We start from the raw sequence: 20,686 nt of genomic DNA, 5'->3' as shown, positions 1-20,686 counted from the left end.
CCTGCTCCCGGCTGGAGTGGTGAACTTGCCAAGGAGGCGATGTGGGTAACATCTCTGTTATGGTCCTGTTGCCATGGCAATAAATTGTCACTAATTAGTAGTGTGGTTACCATGGCAATTTCTAGTAATTACAGGTTACAAATGGTGCAAGGCTTCAACCCAACCCAATTAGTTAATTAGAAAGATTTAGAAATTTGTCCAAAAGGGAAATCGCCTGCTTCGCAGAAAATGAAGAGAATGTGTCACAGCTTGGGGCCAGAGGCAGAGGGGAAATTGGAAGATGCCAACACCAAGGGAAATAATGGATTTTCATGGCAGTTCATCCCTGGGCAGCACCAGCATTTCAGAGGGGCATATCCTAGATTAAGGTTTCACCGCTGATATCCAGGCGTTGGGTGTGAGCCGGGCACGGAAGTCTGGCCTTGGCCTGGGCAAGGAGGGAAGACCCCTTTGCATCTACCATTTCTGAGGGAAGAGTTAAGCCCTGGCACTAGCACCAGAATTCGTAGCTGTTGGTCTAGAAAAGTAAAGCCTAGAACCCTTGTGCTCGCCACTTTCCACACTGTGGTCTCTGTGATTAGGAAATTGGTGCTTACCTGTTAAAAGCACTCCATGAGAACAGTATGAACTTCTGTGTTGCTTGGCCCATCCTTAAAGGTTTAATTAGATTATGGGTGAGAAATCAAAAGGCACAGGGCCTAGAATGCTAATGAAGAGCCTGTTATGAGAGCATTAGACCCTGCAGTCCCAGGTGGCCCTGACACCCTCGTGCACGTGGGTAGCCGATCTAAGTGCTATTTTCAAAGAGGAATTTTGCGACTGTTCTTTCCTCCAGGGACATCTTCCCAGACATCTGGAACTGGGAGTGTCTCCATCTCAAATTAGCAAAGTGACCTCAGGCAAGTTGGTTCCCCATCTGGAGGGGATGAGTTGTGATCTGTCACTCCATATCAGCGGGTGCCCTGAGCTCTGCTTTATAAAACAATCAGACCCTTGAAAGGTGAACCCAAGATGAAGCATCCCAGACCCATTCTGGACTGGACTACCCGCCTTCTCTCTCCATCTCCCGATCATGTCTGTGGTGCTCCCCTGAAATGATGGGGACCCTGGCTGCTGTTCGTCTGAATACAGTTTGCCAAGTCGTTTTGCTATTTCCATATTACATCATTTTTCACATCTGGGGTGGTTTAAATTCAATCCTGTAGGGAGAAATACATAAATTAAATCAGAGATTCTTTGTTCTTAATTTTGTTTTGTGTTTTTTTTTACAAATCTGACTTCACATACTTCCTAGTTGTGTGACCCTGGGCGAGTCACTTAATCCCAGCTGCCTAGCCCTTACCACTCTTCTGCCTTGGAATCAGTACTTAGCATTAATTCTAAGAAAGAAAGTAAGGTGGTTTTTTTTCATAATATTTTGTTTTCCCCAATTACATATAAAAACAATTCTTGTTTTAAATTTTTAGTTCCAAATTCCCTCCCTGCCTCCTTCCCAACCTCTCTCTCCTCTCAGAGACTCTTATCCATTTTGGTGTCATAGATTTCTCTACCAATCTGATGAAGTCTATGGATCCTTTCTGAGAAGAATGGCCTTAAATGCACAAAATAAAATATAGAGGATTACAAAGGAACTCAGATATTTTGATATACAGTTATCAAAATATTTTAAAGAGTTCATGGATTATTCATTTCTAAAAAAACCTAAAAGATGCTCTATGGAATGATGAAAAAAAGAGCTCATGGATCCTAGGCTTAGCACCCTTGGATTAAATAATTTTCCATGTCTTCCTCATTCTATGACCTGCCCAAATTCACCCATCTCTAGAGACAGAGCAGGACCAAAGACCCACAGCAGTTCCCCTCCAGGAGACAAGTGTTTTCTTTTTCTCAGGAAAGAAGATCTGTAGAATCATGGAAAGCTAGAGCAGGAAGGTACCTCATGACCATGTAACCTTCTTTTTACAGGTGAGAAGACAGGCTAGAGAGGAGAAGTTAAATTATTTGGTCCTATTCTCCAGTTCTTTGGGTTTAGGTGTCCCCTGCTCCACACTGGTTTAGAAGTGTTATGGAACTAGAGTGGTGATTGGGGAGAGGAAACATTCAAGCATGCATTAATTTCTCCTAATGGCTCTTCCTGGGCTTTTTCCACAGAGATTTGGGGAAAATAACCATTTGGAGAAAATCTCTTAGTTGGATCTTTTAAATTCATAGACCTACAGCTAGAAGAGACTTCAAAAACCACCTCATTCAATCCCTTCACATTTTATAAATGAGGAAACTGAGGCCCAGGGAGATTAAGTAATGAAACTCAAGTTCACACAGGTAGCAAGGGAGAGAGGCAAGATTTGAACCCAAGTCCTTTGACTCCAGAGACAGCACTCTTTCCCCTGAACCATGCTGCCTCTAAGCTAGAGCTATCAAGAGTCTAGAAGCTTCCTTCCATCTCTCTGAATCCATAAATTGGGTGGGTTTCATAATGAAATAAAAGTATACCTTATTTCTAAGAGCTTCGACAAGCACTTAGAAGCACCTGTCAATCAACTGATCAATCAACAAATATTTATTAAACCTTTTACCATGTACCAGCAGGCTCTGTGCTAAGCACTTCTGGAGGACACAAAAAGTAAGCCAGGATGCTGTGCTAGGCATGGGAGAAAAATGCAAATCCTTGCCCTCAGGGAACTTGGATTTTCTCCCAGAAGAAAGGAGCATGTACATATATAAGTAAACCTATAATATAAAATGATTGGGAAGATTGAGGCCTGCCCATTGGAAAAAGCACCAATGTCTGGGGTGATAGAGAGTGGGAAGAGAAGATGCCCTTACAGACAAGGCATGGTACTGCATCTTCTCTTTGGAGGAAGACAAAGGATTCCAAGAGGCATTGTAGGGAGGGAGAGGCTTACAAGTAGGAGGCATCTCATGAGCAACGTCAAGAAGATTTCAGATGGAACATTTTGAATGGGGAACATCAAGCAGCCATTTTGGGCAGGAATATGGAGTGTGTGAGAGGGACTAATGTGAAGTCAGAATGGAAAGATAGTGGTTGGGGCCAGGCTGGGAAGGGCTGAAAATAGCTAACAGTGAAGTTTGGGATTTTTTCCTAGAGACAGTATGGAGTCTGAAGCTTCTTGAGAGGAACGGTGGCATAGTCAGACCTGTTTTTTAGAGCCTTTTCTTTATTTGGACACTGTATGACGGATAGATCAGAGAAGGGTCAGACTAGAATCAGGAACAGCAATTTCTAGGTTATTGCAATAATGGCACAAGTCTGGACTAGGATAATGTCACCACTTCCCTCTCCAGCAGAGAAAGGGTTTGTTTCACCTGAGTTCAAATACTGTGCTCTCTCCTAGGGGGCCGAGGAGTCAGCGTGGGACCCATTCTCAGCAGCAGTGCCTCAGATATTTTCTGTGATAATGAGAATGGACCCAACTTCCTTTTCCACAACCAAGGGGATGGCACTTTCATTGATGTGGCGGCCAGCACTGGTGAGTGCAATCTAGTTCAGCCCCATATCGTCTGCCTGGTCTAACCCAGATCTAGGGGGGTCCTGGCTGGAATTCACCAGTTCCCCACAACTCAGACCTTTCTCTGAAAGTTTTTGGTCACTGGGAAGTTGCAGTGACTCGGTTCAATTCATTAAGCATTTATTTTCCACCTACTGTGTGCATCCAACAGTAAAGACACTGAACTTTAGATAAGACAAAGTCCCTGCATCCCTAAAGCTGATATGTGGGCATGATCCTCAAGGTTTTCTTTGAGTTCTACAGGTTCCTCTCTCTATTCACTTCTCCCTTAGCTCCTCCTGCATGCTTCTCAAACAGACATTTTCTCATCTAATCCAGCTCTCCTCTCTCCTTCTACTTCTCTCCAGGCTTTTCTCTGCCCTTTGAATGTCTAACATATAGGCTCATCTCCTTCTTGGAGACAGGTCATGTAAGAAAGCCTCTGATCTTAGATGTAAGAATTAGAGGAGGCAGCCAAAATCAACACCCTAAAGACAGGAAAATCTCTCCCACAGTTACTGACATTCTGACTTTCTGCTTGAAACCCCTTGGCAGATACCCAACCTGACTGGGACCTAGCCATTCTCATAACCTCTGCCCTCACCTTCCTTTATTTGTGGGTCTTGAAAAAACCTAAGATCAAAGGTGAGCTCTCTGACCTCCCACCAGAAACTTATTTATCTCCTTGCCAAGTTCCATTTTTTAACTCTTCTCTAGCAGCTAATTTTTCTCATCATTGAGAAATCATAAAAAAAAACAAACCTGAAAACCTGAGGATTTGATAAGGTGCTAAAGAGATGGAAGCAGAAGTGAGTGAAGACGTTGGAATAGGGAGTAGGTATCAGGCAGGAAGGAGAGAGAAGAGGTGCTAGTCCCATAATTGAAAGTCGGAATGATTGTAGGGGTTTAACAAGACATGTCAAGAGGGCATTCATCACCCAAACAGATGCTGCAGTGAAATGCAGCTCTGGCACCTATTATTCCTGTGAAAGGGAACCGTCTCCTTGTCAAGGTGCCTCGTAGATAGGAGAGAAATGGGCCAACACAGAAGGTCACAGACATTTGGGGCTGGGGAGTTCCACTGGAAAATTAATGGGGTATTAATCCTGGACCCCCATTATATTCCAAACCAGCAGTCTCTAGATCTAGTTCTGCTTCCCTGTCTCCCTCCTTCCCTTCCTATCAAATGGATTGGTTGTAGCTTTTCCATGTGTTTGACTCTTCAGACCTTGTAGTCTGTGACTGGATGGTTGGGGACCATTTCAGATTTAAATAGGGTTTCATGGCCGAATCAGATGAGCCCAATCAATACTGAAAGCAGTAAGTTCATTTTATTTGGCACATTCAAGGAAAAGGCTTGTTACTTAACTGGAAACACTCAAGGAGCATGCGAGGCAAGTGGGCTAAGATCGCCTGCACCTCCTGGGCTTGGGCTGACCATTCCAGACTAGGACAGCCCTACCAATCCCCTGTGCTAGGGACTGACTCCTCCAAAGTGGTGCTGCTAAGGCCAGGGAAGAGATACAAGCAGGGATATTGTCAGGGAGTCTTGGGCATGATGGTCTACACAAAACAGAAGGAGGGAGGGATTACACTATGATCGTGACAGAGTACCTGGTATGTGGAGACAACGGATCTTTATTGAGTCTCCAGGATCAGTCCTTGCTCCATTCATCAGGACACCTTCAAGATCAGGGCAATTCAAGTGCTTTATAGAGAGAGAGACAAAGGAGACCAGCTCTGGTGAGCCTGATTGCTTTCTCACCTTTGATAGCACGTCTGTGCACCAATCAAATTTCTAGACTGGAAACTGAAATGGGAAATCCTGATATGGGGAGTTCCAGAAAAGGGCAAGGCAGAAGGCATAGACAGTTGGATAGAGAACAGTGATTTTTCTAGACTGCAATGGACCTCAATCGGGCTACAGATGGGCCAGAGGGAATATTGATTTCCCAACTCTCCAGAGGGTTGCAGAGGACTGATGGGCTATCCTAGTGTGAGTAGTCAGCCCAGATCTAAGTGAAGACAGTCCTAGCTGGCTTTCCCTCTCCCAACTACTCCGTTAGATATCTCCAAGGCTTCCCCGTGATTGTGCCAAATAAAATGACTTGTTGCTTTCCGTATTCATTGAGCTCATCTAATTTCTGAGCTGGGGCTCTGAATCCCAGACGCCAAAGTCCCATTATCCTTTCCTCTCCTGCCCTACCTTTCATTATTCCCAAACACCTTAAATCCTAAGGAGTGAGATAACAACCACACCACCAATCTCAGAAAAGCCTAGAAGTATGGGTTTGGGAGGCTGGCAACCTGGGACAGCTCAGCTATACAAAAGCCTTTAGGAAATATGTGATTGTAATTGTCTGGCCCTTCCTTCTAGGCAAGCTCCGCCAAGACCAGCTGGCCTTTTGCCTAGGCATATGAAGCCTTACACATCTGAAGATGTGGGTTCAAATTCAGGCTGGGTTACTTCCTAGGTACATGACATTAGTCAGTGAGTCAGCAAACGTTTAATTAAGTGTCTGCTATGTACCAGGTGCTCTACTAGGCACTGGGGACACAAAGACCTAACCTGTCTCTGCACATTAATTCTCTTGCCTGTGAAATAAAAGGGTTCAAGCAGATAATTTCTAAAATCCTTTCTAGTTCTAAAGTCAATAATCCAAAAAAGATTGGTCTAATAATCTATATTGTTATACAAAGCAGATAAAATGAATTTATTATCCAGAAATAGTAAAAAAAATTTTTCATCTGAGCCCCTGAGCAACAAGGAGTCCTGGGTATTGCCCAATAGAATCCCTGCTCACCCTCTCTCCAACCTTCCAGGTGTGGATGACCCACAGCAACATGGGCGTGGGATAGCCCTTGCTGACTTCAACAGGGATGGCAAGGTGGATATTGTCTATGGCAACTGGAATGGCCCCCACCGCCTGTACCTGCAAATGAGCACTCATGGGAAGGTCCGCTTCCGGGTAAGCGAGTCTGGTCCCTCTCTCTCTCTCCCTCCCTACCTCGCTTCCTCCCATCCTGCCTTCAAAGCGTAGTGACAGGGTCCTGAAACATCAAGACCTGAGCTAGAATCTCCATTCTGTTCCTTCCTGCCTGTGTCATCTTAGGCAAGTCATTTGCCCATCAATTTCTTTATCTTTAAAATGATAGGAGGGAAGATTGAAGTTTGGACCCAGAGAAGAGTTAAGAAAATACACTCCCTGCTTTCCCTGCAGAAGCAAAAATATTGTATCTACTGTCAGTTGTCATCGATGTGTTAGTTTGTGCTGAACTGCCTTTTTTCTTCACTATTCATCTTTGTTACAAGGGGAAAAAATGACATATGTAAGGAACTTTGCAGACAGTAAAGTGTGCTATAAATTCTAGTTACTATTATTACTACTAATAATAATAATGAGGGAGCTTTACTGGGTACAGGAGGAGGGAAGGAATCCACTTTTGGAAATGAATATGTAATTCACATCTTAAAAAAGCAGAAGGCATCATTAAAATTTTTTTAAATAAAATTAAAATATATCAAGGAATTTCCCTCCATCTATTTTTAAAGATGAGGAATTTGGCTAAGGATGATGTTTCAAGCCCCTTCTGGATTCTAATTCTAGGAGCTTCTCTATTAGGAGACACTGACAATTCCTTCCACACCCATTCCCACCAGCCTGGCTGCTCTCCCAAGTCCATTGACAGTTGCAGTTTAGATAATGATCAGAAGGAAACAACCAGCCCTCAGGCTCTCTCTGAGGCTTCATCACCAGGCCACAGAGAAGGGAAAAATATCTAAGTCAGTCCAGAGAAAGGAATTTCTACACAGAAGGGGCAAGAGCAAGTAGGCTTCATGAGGGGCACTGCCCTTAGCTTTCAATGGAAAAGACCCCTCTATGGGGATCTGCTGGAAAAGGTGATATCCAGGTCCCTTCCAGCTCTAATTCCTATGAAATTCAGAATCAAGAATGGAGCATAGTTTTTGAAGGCATCTCCTCCCCTCCCTCCTTCCTTTCCTCCCTTCCTCCCTCCCAGTCTGAAATTTTTGCTGTGATGAAAGCTGCAAAGTTCCAAACAGTCGTGTGATGTTAGTGCCTGTAACATGAACTTAGGGCTTTTTTGGTAAAGGGAAGTATGGGATTCATAATGTTAAAAGAGTCTATCCCTTGACTAGAAGATTATAGAAAAAGCCCTGCCCCCATTCTCCCTCTCTCCCTCTCTCCATCCCTCCCAACCTCTCTCTCTCTCTCTCTCTCTCTCTCTCTCTCTCTCTCTCTCTCTCTCTCTCTCTCTCTCTCTCTCTCTCTCAGTGTAGATCCCTCTCTGTCTGTCTCTCTGTGACTGTGTCTGTCTCTCTCCCCTCTCTTTCCTCCCTTCTCCTCGGTCTTGTTTTTTTCTCTCTTTCTATCCCTCTTCACTTCCTTCTTCCCTCTCCCTCCCTCCCTTTTTCTTTCTCTCTGTCTCTCTCTCTCTCCCCCTCTTGTCCCTCTGTCTGGCTCTGTTTCTGTGTCTGCCTCTGTCTCTGTATCTGTCTGTCTGTCAGTCTCTTTATCTCTATCTCTCCTGCCTCCCCTGCTCTCATCTCTCTCCCTTTCTCTCTTTCTCTGTGTCTGTTTCTCTATCCCTCCTTCCTTTCTTTCCCCACCTCTTTTTTTCTCTCCCTCTCCCTCTCTTTCCCTCTCTCCCTTCGTGTCTCTCTTTCATCTCTCTCCTTCCTCCCTTCTCCCCTCCTCTCTCACCCTCTCTCATTTTTTTCTCTTTCTCTACCCTTCATCCCCCACCTCACTCTCCCTCTTCCTCTCTACTCCTTTCTCTTTTGCCTTTGTCCCTCCTTTCCTCCCTCTCTGTCTCTCCATCTTCCTATGTCTTCTTGCTCCCCCTCCTTTTCATCCCTCCTTTTCTCTCTTCTCCTAATGATGGATCCTAGAATCTGATAACACCCCAGCTCTCTGGTCCCAAATTTTATGTATCAATGAAGGGCAGCAATTTAAGTTCTGGGTACTAATTCCACATGCTCGCTGTCTCCTGCCAAGGTCAGGCTGGTTCCTTTTCTGAATGTCAAGCCACCCTGCCTTGGCCTTGAAGACACCCTCCCTTCACCCTTTCTTAAAAGATCTCCATAGCCCTAGCCCATGGAAGTGTTACCATGGCATCTTTATTTTTTATTCAAAGCAGCCATGGTCTATAATCTCTAATATCCCTTCTCCCTCTAAATTCTAAGATCCACCAAGCTTGATGGCAGACACCCTCATCCTAGGAGCCTCCCTCCCTCATGTTAGCTCCCTCTGAGACCCACCAGGAATAGCCCATTTTCTTTTTGGGTTAGAGCCCATGGTCCTGCTAGACCATCTCCATCCTGCCTCTAGTTCTCAGGCCATTTAGTAGGGCAGAGATGGCCAACCTGTCCTGAGCTAGACAAGCTCTTGTCATTATTGTCAATGGTTCCAAATATACAAAAAAAGAAAAAAAAAGAAAATAACTACCCTTCCCAACTCTGCCTCAATCCCCTTCATATTCCCTCAATACAAACCATCCTTCCCCCACTGATTCCAGCCCCAAAATCGCAACACATATCAACTAGTCCTGGTATTTCCATTAACAGTACACCTAAAGAATCAGCTTAGAGAAAATTAAACCAGATTCAAATGGCATCCACAATGTCCAATCATCCTTGAGGCATGGCTCCTCTGTCATTGGTAAAAGTGTCCTTGTACAAAGTGATCTGGTGTTAGCTAATGCTTTAGAGATCTTCCTCTGTCTTCTCCTTTTGGGGTTTTTCTTCTCTTGGATCACGGGAGAATTTGTAGAGTCTCTTTTCAGGTAGTGAATAAAGTCACTAACTTCACGACCACCTTCATATTTCCATGCTTTTGCCTATTATTGGCTAGAGAAAAGTAGATGATGGGAAAGACTCCGAGCTCCTATGGAAAAGGCACATCATTAGCTGTAGCATCCATCTTTTCTATGAAAAAACTGGGGTCTTTGTTGAGCTTTTCTCCCACCTCTTTGTATTTGAGCTCTTGGTTTTTTCAGTGGCCACACCAGAGAGTATAAAATTCCATCAGAACATCTTTATCAGTATTCATCAAAGTTCTCAGCTACCACTACCTTCACAGGTCCAACATTATTCTCTGGGATAGGCTCAGACTTTAAGTTTCTCCTTAGGTTGCTATCAAAGTAATTCTGCAGGGACCGCTCAAGAGTCTTCCCAGCATGGGAGAACTCCTCTTGAATAATATATTGCTCTCCTTTCGCAGATTTGATAGCAAAACAAGCACCTCTCCAAAGATTTTTTCCAAAACAAATTCAAAAAGTTCAATGGCTAGAAGTTTTTCAATTAGCAGCAGCAAAGTTGAGTTTTTGTCCAGCTTCCAGGAATTTCTGATTTCTGTTCAGGTACAGGATGAACGTCATGGTGTCCGTGGTCCCTAGTCTCAACTCTGAGATCCTATGACTTGCTAGTTCTGTGATCTAGTTCCATAATCCTACCACTATCATCAAAAATGCTTTAACCATACAGGTAGGGGTCAGCCGGGTGACTCAGTGGATTGAGAGATGGGAGGTCCTAGGTTCAAATCTGGCCTCAGACACTTCCTAGCTGTGTGACCCTGGGCAAATCACTTATCCCCAATTGGCTAGTCCTTACCACTCTTCTGCCTTGGAACCAATACACTGTATTAATTCTAAGACAGAAGATAAGGATTATAATAAATAAGTAAATGGATAAAAAAAACATGCAGGTACAGTGACAGATGCTTCCCACCAACAGTAAGAGAAAGATTGCAGCAGCTCTCTGGCTCAGTGCTAGAGACTCCCAGGTTCAAATGTGGCCTCAGACACTTCCTAACTGGGTGACCCCAGACAAGTTACTTGACCCCAACAGCCTAGCCCTTACTGCTCTTCTGCCTTGGACCCAAAACTTAGTATCAAATTCTCAGCCAGAAGGTCAGGGTTTTTAAAAAAGAGGGAGAGAGAAGAGTAATTGAGAGACCCTTCCAGTTTCCCCAAAGGTACGGAGCAAAGCATTTATCTTGAAATCTGGTCTTCTTCCATAGCAGGGCAGGATGGAGTCAGAGAACCTCCTTAGCCAGGTTCCTAGAGTTCCCTGGAGAAGACATTGGAGAAGGGGGGGGGTGGTAAAAAGCATCCTTTCCATTCCCTGGACCATGCCTACAGTCTGACAGCACAGGGTACTGGCCCCTTCTAAACTCACAGTTAAAAAGAAAACCAAAGCTCTCTGGGAGCTAGGAGGACAGCTGGAGCTTCTTAGAGTCATTCTTTCATTTATCCAATGAGCATTTATTCAGTGCCCAGTATGAATGAATGGAAGAGCATTTATTAATCAATTACTATGTACAAAGCACCATGGTTAGTGCTGGAGATACAAACAGAAAAGCAAGATGGTCTCAGCTCTTGAGGGACTCGTATTCGGATAAGAGGAGATGACACATAAAGGAGGATTCAGCTGCAGGGCAGATGGCAACAGCAACAAGACTGGATGCAAAATCCTGGGCATTTAAGGGCAAACATGAAAGTCCTAGCCCCATGGAACTTGGGTTCTGTTGGGGAAAACACATACATATGGGAGTAAATACAAAGACATTTCAAGGGGGTATCAGCAAATGAGGGATTTGGAAAGGCTTCGTGGAGGAGGCAACCCCTGAGCAAAGCCAGGAATTTTAAGAGGTAGATGTGAGGAGGGGAGCGTCTTCCAGACATGTATGGTCAGCATGTATAAAGGCTTGGAGATGGGAGTTTGTCCAAACCTTGACGTAACAGTTAAGAGGCAGAACTTCGAAATGTGAGGAATGAGGCACCAGCACAGAGGGGCACATGGGCAGTCCAAGGGAGAAGAGAAAGAAGCTGGATGTCGCTAGCTGCCTCCTGTGCTTCCAGGTCCCCAGGCTCCCATGGCTCCTCATAGCCTAAGAATCAAACCTTTAAATCAGCCTTGTTACCGGGCTGATGGGGAGTGACCTCTGTCTCTGGCCTCCCGCAACAAGGGGCTCCCTCTCTGGAGTGGGCAGCTTGCCAGCCTCGCCAGCCTCTGGCTCATTACAGCAGACATCAGAGGGACCAGTGGAGCTCTAAGAGCCTGGGGAATGGCAGAAGGGCCATCATATGACTCCCAGAGGGCACAAAGGGAGTGTGAGGAACTCAGCTCCAATGAGCCACATTGGAAGACTGGGCATCCTCCCTAATGAAAAGGACGTGGAACCCAAACTTTCCTCTTATCCCGAAGGAAGAGCTCTTCTCAAGAGTCAAAGGACCCTTTCTCCAGAGCTATACAAAGACTCAGCCACCTTGAAGAGGTCCCAGGCCACTTTTTCTGGATCTGGGTCTATCTCTACTCTGTCATTCCTTAAGCTGTCAGTTCCCGCAAAAAGACCCTTCTGAGAATAGTCGAGTGAACCTCAAGGGAATAACACATCTGGAAGCAGCAGGGGTAGACTTTTAAAAAAACAACAAAAAACACCAATCCTGAACTTGGGACTTGGGACCCAGGTTTGAATCTCTGCCCTGATCCTTATTCCCTGTGAAACCCTGGGCCACTAATTTGATGTCTTCCAGCCTCTGCTTCCTCATCTGTAAAATGGGCAGATAGGTATCAAAGTGGATAGAGTACTGGGCCTGGAGTCAGGAAGACCTGAGTTCAAAGTCAACCTCATACACTTAATAGCTCTAAGACCCTAGGCAAGTCACTTAATCTTTGTTTGCTTGTTTCCTTAGCTGTAAAATGGGGATAATAATAATACCAACCTTCAGGGGTTGTTGCAACGATCAAATGAGATTAAGAATTATGTTATAAAGTGTTTAGCATAGTACCTGAACACCTAGTTATGTGCTATGTAAAAATTATTACTAATTATTATTTTAAAGCTATTATTATTATTAAAATGGAAATAATTATACTGGTGCCCCCTGCCTCACCGGGTTACTGTGAGGAAGGCACTTTGCAAACTTTGACTCATTATATAAATGTTGTTAATATCATCAATAGCAATAATAATGATTCATTATTGTTATTAATAATAAGTTAGTTATGTGCATCATTAATTATTCACAGTAATTAATGGTTATCTGGCTAAGGCGGCGAGGAAAACAGCTAAAGTCAGCAGGTCCCACATATACATGTAGAGGCTTAAAACTCCCAGCTAGAGGAGGAAAAGTTTATCCTTGATGATGCAGGGGATAGAAGAGAATAAAAGCAAATACTTTTATACCTGTGACTGGGAGAAGGCTCCTTCCCCCAATAGTGCTGGATACAGAGACAGCAGACAGAGGGACCTTGTGGGCCAGAAGGAGCCGGGAATCTCTGCCCCCAAGATCATCCAAAACTTAGCTTTGTCACCATCTTTAGTCCCAAGCACCACCAGCAGAGTTAGGCAATACTCACCTCTGAGGGCTACAAACAACCCTAAGACATGGGCAAAGAGAAAAGAAAAATGGCGGGCAGAAGAGAGGCAAGAAAGAGGGAGAGAGGAGAATAAGAGACATAAGATATGTAGAGAGAAGGGAGGAGCAGAAGCATAGGAGAAGGTGGCATGGCATGGTAGAGAGAGCCCTGGATTATTTTTTTAAACCCTTCTCTTCTATCTTATAATCAATACTGTATATTGATTCCAAGGCAGAAGAGCAGTAATGGCTAGGCAAGAAGGGTCACAGTCACCCAGCTAGGAAGTATCTGAGGCCAGATTTGAACCCAGGACCACCCATCTTCAGGTCTCCCTTCCCCACTATCCCAGCCCTGGATTTTTAATGAAAGAACCTATCATTTACTGTCTGTATGACCATAGGCAAGTGACTTCACCTCTGGGGCTTCTGTGGACTCATCTGTAAAATGGGAAGATTTCAACTAAACTGTTAATAAGGTCTCTTTCAGATGAGCATCCCATGATCTACAGTGTCCTGAGGGAAAACTGAGCCTTTCCAGGAAATCTGTGTTGCTTGTGCCCAGGCAAAAGCCTGTAGTAAAATAAGAGAAAGTGTTCTGGGTCAGAACCATCTTGTTTCCCTCAATTCAACAGACATTTATCAAAGGTCTCCTATTTGGAGACTATACCCTGGTCTCCTTACCCAATGCCTTACACCAAGTGAGCAACTAACGAATGTTTTATGGCTGATCAGTTGATTGCCCCAGGGAAGGGGGAAGGGGAAAGCAAAGGGTCTTCCCTAGTCAGGGGTGAACTTAACAGGAGCAGACCCCTCATGGGATCCCCTCAAGGGATCTTGTGCTTCTCCTGATGTCTGTCTCTCTGTCTGTCTGCCTGCCCAGGACATCGCCACTCCCAAGTTCTCCATGCCATCCCCAGTCCGAACAGTCATCGCCGCTGACTTTGATAATGACCAAGAGCTGGAGGTTTTCTTCAACAACATTGCCTATCGAGGCTCTTCAGCCAATCGTCTCTTCAGGTAGGTCCTTCCATGGGGCGTCTGGCCTCTCAACCTAGACACCTGCAAGGGTGTTGGGGAACAGAGGGGTGTCCCCTTGCCTGAGGATAAAAGGCCAACCAATGAGCTGGAAGCCAGGCTAGGAAGAAGATATGGGACTCAGAAAAGATGTCTTGTACATTGCATTTAATGGGAGACAAGGGGTCTGATAATGGAAAAGCAATCTGGTATTGAATAGTGGAAAGAGCATTGGATTTGGAACCAGGGGACCGACCTGAGTTCAAATTCCAATTCTGCTACTTAGCTGTGTGACCTTGGGCAATTCGTTTAACCATCCTGCATCTCGGTTTCCTCATCTGTAGAATAAAAGAGTTGTACCAGGTGACCTCTAAGTTTCCTTGTAGCTCTAAATCTTTGAACCTGGAATGAGATGTTCTCCCAGGTTCCTTCTTGCTCTAAACCCTCAATCCAAAAAGGGGAGAACAACAGATAGCAGGAACTTCTGCTTCAGTTTGCTCCTCTATAAAATGAGGACAATAATGGGGACCTTAGGAAAGAAGCCACGGCTTCTGCTAAGGCAGCTGAGTGCCACGGTGTTCTGCACTTGAAATCAGGAAAGCTCAAGTTCAAATCCTGCCTCAGACACTTACCGTGGCTGTGACACTTAGGCCAATCACTCGACTTGTCTCGTCTCAGTTTTCCCATATCTAAAATGGGAATAATAATAGTACCAGCCTCCCAGGGCTTTTGTGAGGTTATAATGAGATAACATGTGCAAATGAAGCACTTTGTAAACCTGAAAGCACTAAATAAATGCTAGAATGGATGAATAGGACAGAGTGAGGCCAGAATGCTGACAGCCAGATGACAGAGAGAGGAAGGAACTCAGAGGAAGTAGTGGTTGGAAAGTAGACTGCTATGAATGCTGGGGGAAGCTGTACACATTCAGTATTGCAGGCAGAGAGGACATGGAGTATTCTCTATGGGAAGAGCAGAAACTGAGTTGTGTTTCTAGTCTTGAAAACTGGCCCTACTGCCTCCGGGTACCAAGTACCCTGACCAACCTGCTGCTTTGTAGGCTAGCAGGCTTGAGATTACCCTGAACCCTGCCCAGACAGGCTCCTGGGGCTCACACAGCTCAGCAGAAGGGGAAGAGACCAGGAATGGAGAGGCCAGGGTCTGTGGCTTCTGGAAATTTCCCAGATCCCTAGTTCTGCTCCTCTGAACCCCCAACTCCCCAGCCCAGGAGTATGGCCAACTACTATTAATAAAAGGCGAGAGCTATGACTAAGCGTGTTTTAAAATATAATTATTAACAAAGCATCAATCCTGACTGGATGTAATCACCCCCTGAAGGCACCAGATTTACTAATTAGGTGCCTTGCAAAAAGCTTATTCACGACTTCCAGATTAATTGCAGAAGATCAATTGCTCGTTAACAGAGACGTGCTTTTCTTCTCTGGCTAATAAAGTGTCACTTGCCAGGGGCCCCTGAGCAGGGAGAGGTAGATCTCATTTGTCTCTCTCTGGCCCCAGAACTCAAGTACTCTTACTATTCTTCTCAGGAACCTCTCTGCCTTCCGCCTTCTCCCACACAGACTCAACCCTCCCCCATCAAGCAGCAGGCACCTGTCCCACCCAAAGCCCAGATGCCCCCGCCTTTACCATAGGGAAGGTTGAGGGCCATCAGGCTGGCTCAGATGCTGGCAGGGAACAGGTTAAGCACATGGATGCCCACGTGGGTGAGTGTTTACTGCAATCCTAGAGGCATTGCCCCTAGCTGTGGCCCGGGAGCCAGTTGCCTGGTAAGCGGCTGTGCCCAAGGTCCCTGTGGCAGATGGTTGGGTCCTGAGCACACAGTGGTGAGTGTGAGAGGGTCTAACAGCTGGGGCCGCTACACAGCTGGCTGCCTGTGGCAATTTTAACCCCTTTCAGCCCTGTGCCACTTGGTCTTCACCTGCTCCTTTCATTGGACAGAGCCCCTCCAACCCTTCTCCCCTGCTCAGCCAGGGTACTGGTACCCTCTCCTGGGTCCTTCAGATCCCAGGCAACACCAAGTGTTCTCCTGTCTGCATATTTGAAGGTTATTTTGTTTCAGAGCACTTAGTTTCATAATAACATAATCTAAGAAAAAAAGCAAAATGTATCCAGGACACAGGTGACAGGCTGGTCACAGTACAGGCATCCATAAAGGAAATATGTGTGTTAAGGCATCTGTGTACACAGCTAATCCAGATAGGTCTCTGCAGGCAAACACATACATACACAGGTCTGACACTCACACTTTCTCAAATTACAAACACAGCTCTCATACGTGCAAACTCAACATGGACCCTCGGTCAAAGAAAAACCCATCGAATGGATAGAGATGCCACCATTCAAAGGCACATTCCCTCAATCACAGATACACATATTCCAACAGAAAACTCAGAAGCTCAAGGGACCCTGTTAAGGCTACTCCCCTTCCTCTCCAATCTTCATTAAAATTGCTAATGGCACCAAAGGACTCCAGGAAGCATTCTTTTTTGGTCCTATCAGAGCCCTCCAGGGGCTCTCGGTTACTTTCTGGATCAAATTCAGCAGAATCCTCCAAATGTGAACCAGGGGCAGGTTTCTGGTGGCCCATCCATTGGCTTTCTGTCCTCCCCCATCTTTGTCATTTACATCCGGTGCCAAGAATCTGGGTCAGTAATAATAGTAGAGAGAGAGAGTGAAAGACTAAGGGAAAGAGAAGGAGAAAGAAAAATTGTGTGGACAGCTGTCATAGCTTGGCCCCCTAAATATAGCAAGGGAATGGGAGGGGGACACCCCTGTGCAAAGAGTATATCAGTGGTTGCTTTCTATTTATGTGGCTTCATTATGAATGTGTCAGGTAGTCAGACCACTTCCCTCTCCATACCTCTGGGAAAAGCAGGGAAGAATCCCCTACAAACATTTGGAAGAAACTAATGGGTCACTTAAGGACATCTCTCCCCCTCTGTCTTCCCTGTCAATCAGCTGCCTTTCCCCAGGCCGTCTACAATCCATCCATTATAGAAGGGGGATATCAACATAGACAAGAATAAATGAAGATCTCTAAAAAAGGAGGGGCAAGCATAGCCGCGGTATGAGCGTAAGCAGAGCTGAGGTGTGCCGTGTGGGCATTCTAGGCAGTGCCAAGGACACTGTGGTCCCCAGTAAATATTCAGCATTAATACTAACTATTCAAGGAGCATGAGGGTGGATGTTTGTGCTCCAGCCCTGGCAGTTCCTGGAAGAAGCCAATGTATGAATCTGCCCGAGACTCACTGAGGGACCCTGAACAAATCATTTCCCTCTCTGGGAATCAGTTTCCTCATGTAAGATGTGAAGACTCCATCTTTTAGATGCCAGGCCTCTATGACTGTTACCATTAAAAGTGAGGAGTGGGGGGACAGCTGGGTAGCTCAGTGGATTGAGAGTCAGGCCTAGAGACGGGAGGTCCCAGGTTCAAATCCAGCCTCAGACACTTCCCAGTTGTGTGACCCTGGGCAAGTCACTTGACCCTCATTGCCCACCCTTACCACTCTTCCACCTATGAGCCAATACACAGAAGTTAAGGTCCTAAAAAAACAAACAGACAGACAGACAGATAGATAGATAGATAGATAAAAGTGAGGAGTGGGGGGCAGCTGGGTAGCTTAGTGGATTGAGAGCCATGCCTGGAGATGGGAGGTTCTAGGTTCAAATCTGGCCTCAGACACTTCCTAGCTGTGTAACCCTGGGAAAGTCACTTAACCCCAGTTGCCTAGCTCTTACCACTCTTTTGCCTTGGAACCAATATATAGTATTGATTCTAAGAAAGAAGGTAAGAGTTTTATTTTTTAAAAAATTGAGGCGTGAAGGGCATAGCTAGTTCCAGGAGGGGAGCAATGACTAACATGAACAAAATGAAAATGATGAACCCTCTAGTCATCAACCTTTTTTGGATCATGAAACCCTTTAACAATCTGGGGAGTCATATGGACCTTTTCTAGGAGAATGTTTATTTGTTTTAAACCCTTACCTTCCATCTTGGAATCAATACTATGTGTTAGTTCTAAGGTAGAAGAGCTGTAAGGGGTAGACAATGGGGGTTAAGTGACTTGCCTAGAGTCACACAGCTAGGAAGTGCCTGAGGTCAAATTTGAACCTGGGACCTCCCATCTCCAGACTTTGTTCTCTATCCACTGAGCCATCTAGCTGCCCCTGTATGTTTTTAAAGGCATAAAATACCAAAGGTTATTGAAAATAAAGATGTCATTTTCTTTCCCATCCTGAAATCTATCCACGGACCACAGGTTGAGAATCCCTGCTCCAGAGGCTAGTCCTTGATGCTGTTTTATCATGTCCCCCACAGGGTCATTCGAAGGGAGCATGCAGACCCCCTCATTGAAGAACTCAATCCTGGAGATGCCTTGGAGCCTGAGGGTCGGGGCACAGGTAAGAAAGTGTCTGGCCATTCCCTGGCTCCAGAGCTTTGTCCACTCCTGAGATGAAGGTGGATGGTGAAGAGCATCAGCTTCCTATATAGCTCACCCAACCTTTCCCCCTCACACACTTTAGGGAATAGAGAGTAGGTGGGAGAAGGTGACAGTGCCACGTTGGTGGCTGTGGTACAGAAGGAGGGAAGAAGAGACTACCCATTTCTAGGATTCCAGGGCAGGAGTTAGGAGTTCATGGAATGGAGGCTTCTGCACTGATGCTTGCTGGGAATGCTCCACTGTGTGGGAGATGGGGGGATAAAAAAAGAATGGTGGAAAGACTCTGTAGCACTTGGGAATGGGATATCTGCAAGTTCTGAGCCTTTCCATACCTAGACATTGGTGAAATAGGAAGACCACTAGACCTGGAGTCAGGGGAGATCTCGGTTCAGATTTCCATCTCTGATACTAGTTGTGTGACCCTGGATAATCCCTTCCTCTCCCTGACCTTCAGTCTCCTCCTCTGTAAAATGAAGATAAAGATAAGACCTACCTGAAAGACTTGTGAGGACAAAATAAGGCATTACATGTAAAGAAAGCGCTTTGCCAAATAAATGTCATCTCTTATCAGCTGTTATTACTAGGACTGAGCAAGTAGCAAAACAAGCCAGACCAGGGAGGATTGGAACTCTAGAAACTGGGCAGAGAATTCAAACATGACAAGCCAGGATCACAGACTTAGAGACGACAGGGAAATTTCAAGGCCACCTAGTCCAATTGCATCCTTTTATAATTGGGGAAACTGAGTCCTGGAGAAATGAACTGACCTACCCAAAGTCACACAGGTGGTAAGTGGCAGAGTCCGGATTCAAACCCTGTTTTTCTCACTCCAACATTCCACTGTCTCACCCTGAAAGGGCTCTGATCTCGGGAGGGACAAGATAGAGGAATGGGTGGTACCCAGGAGCCTTATAGCCTCTCCCTCATCTACCCTCAAACCAATTTGTGCTATGAAAGCCAGCCTGGTTCTCTGCCAAGTGGATCTCACCTCCAGCAGGCCCCTGGGCAGTCCCAGGTGTGCTTTAGCTCCTGGCTACGGGAGGGATTTTGAGCTTCCAGGTACCATCCTAGCCATGTCACCCTTGCCCAGTCAGCCTGTGGAGGTGATGGGTGGGCAGGACCTCTGAGGTTTTTTGTTCATTTGTCTGTTTTTTTGTTTTGTTTTTTAGTTTCTGAAAGAAATGGATTTGGTCATTTGGTAGAGGAGAGCTCCCTTTCCTCCAGGCTCTGGAAGGCTTCTGATATGGAGGATTTAGATAAGGGGACCTCCCTACACACCAACCAGCAGGGTTAAGCCATCTGGCTTAGAGGGTCACTTTACCTTCGTTCTTGGCATCAGGCTTCTGCCGTCCTTGTCTGTTGTGACCCATCCTGCTACCTCATTCCCTCCAGGATCAGGAACCCTTACAGTGGGGAGTCAGGAAGACTAGCCACTTAGGGGTGCCAGACTTTGGGCAATTATTTGACAATACTATAAGGGTCAAAGGCCAATCAGTCAGTCAAGGGACATTTATTAAACACCTACTGGAGCGTCTACCCCCAAGCAAAGCCCTCAAGATACAAAGCAAAGCAAGAACAATCTAATGAGGGAGATGACATGCAAACAACTGTGTAGAACAAGAAAAATTCAGAATAACTTGGAGGTCATCTGAAAGAGATGAGGACAGAGTAGGAAAGTTCTCCAGAAGAAGATGGGATTAGAACTGAGACTTGAAAGAAGCCAGAGAAACCAGGAGTCAAGATAGCATTCCAGGCCATGGTGATCAGAAACAGCTAATTGGCTCAGTGGATGGAGGACCTAGCCTAGAGTATGGAGGTCTTGGGTTCAAATCTGACCTCAGACACTTCCTAGCTATATGACTCTGGGCAAGTCACTTAACCCCCATTGCCTAGCCCTTACCATTCTTCTGCCTTGGAATGAGTACTTAGTATCCATCCTAAGACAGAAGGTGTGAGGGTTTTAAAAGGGTTTAAAAAAAAAGAGCCAAACATGAATCATGGAACTATAGGAAAAATATTCTAAAAATTCTTTAAATTTACAAATAAATGAATAAATAGATAGATAGATAAATAGACAAATAAATAAATAAATAAATTTGATGTACAAAATAAAATAAAACAAAGGAGAGGAAAGTAATGGTAAAAAAAAGAGCCAATAGACCAAGAAGCCAGATACATCATTTGGGCTGTTTCCCGCAGTCTGATTCCTGATTTCTCTGGCTTCTGTCATGGAGGATAGCAAAGTGTTAAAAGACTGGAAAAGTAGGCAGGGCCGGGTTTTGAAGAGCGTTAACTGTCAAGAAAAGGATTTGTACAGAT

At 45.2% G+C, this 20,686-nt stretch overlaps 1 protein-coding gene across 1 annotated transcript in view; it reads left to right on the top strand.

The window, feature by feature from the left end:
• CRTAC1 (cartilage acidic protein 1) overlaps window positions 1–20,686 on the top strand; it is a 162,359-nt gene that overhangs the window by 124,295 nt on the left and 17,378 nt on the right. Inside the window, exons 5-8 of the mRNA XM_044662681.1 lie at window positions 3,357–3,491; window positions 6,333–6,478; window positions 13,771–13,907; window positions 18,244–18,326. Coding sequence (XP_044518616.1) covers window positions 3,357–3,491; window positions 6,333–6,478; window positions 13,771–13,907; window positions 18,244–18,326 — 501 coding nt within the window. The remainder of the gene's footprint in view (window positions 1–3,356; window positions 3,492–6,332; window positions 6,479–13,770; window positions 13,908–18,243; window positions 18,327–20,686) is intronic.

Source organism: Gracilinanus agilis, chromosome 2 (assembly GCF_016433145.1).
Source record: "Gracilinanus agilis isolate LMUSP501 chromosome 2, AgileGrace, whole genome shotgun sequence".
In the NCBI taxonomy this organism is placed as follows: Eukaryota; Metazoa; Chordata; class Mammalia; order Didelphimorphia; family Didelphidae; genus Gracilinanus; species Gracilinanus agilis.
The sequence above is the reverse complement of the archived record's forward strand: the minus strand, read 5'-3'. Positions and strand labels throughout refer to the sequence as shown.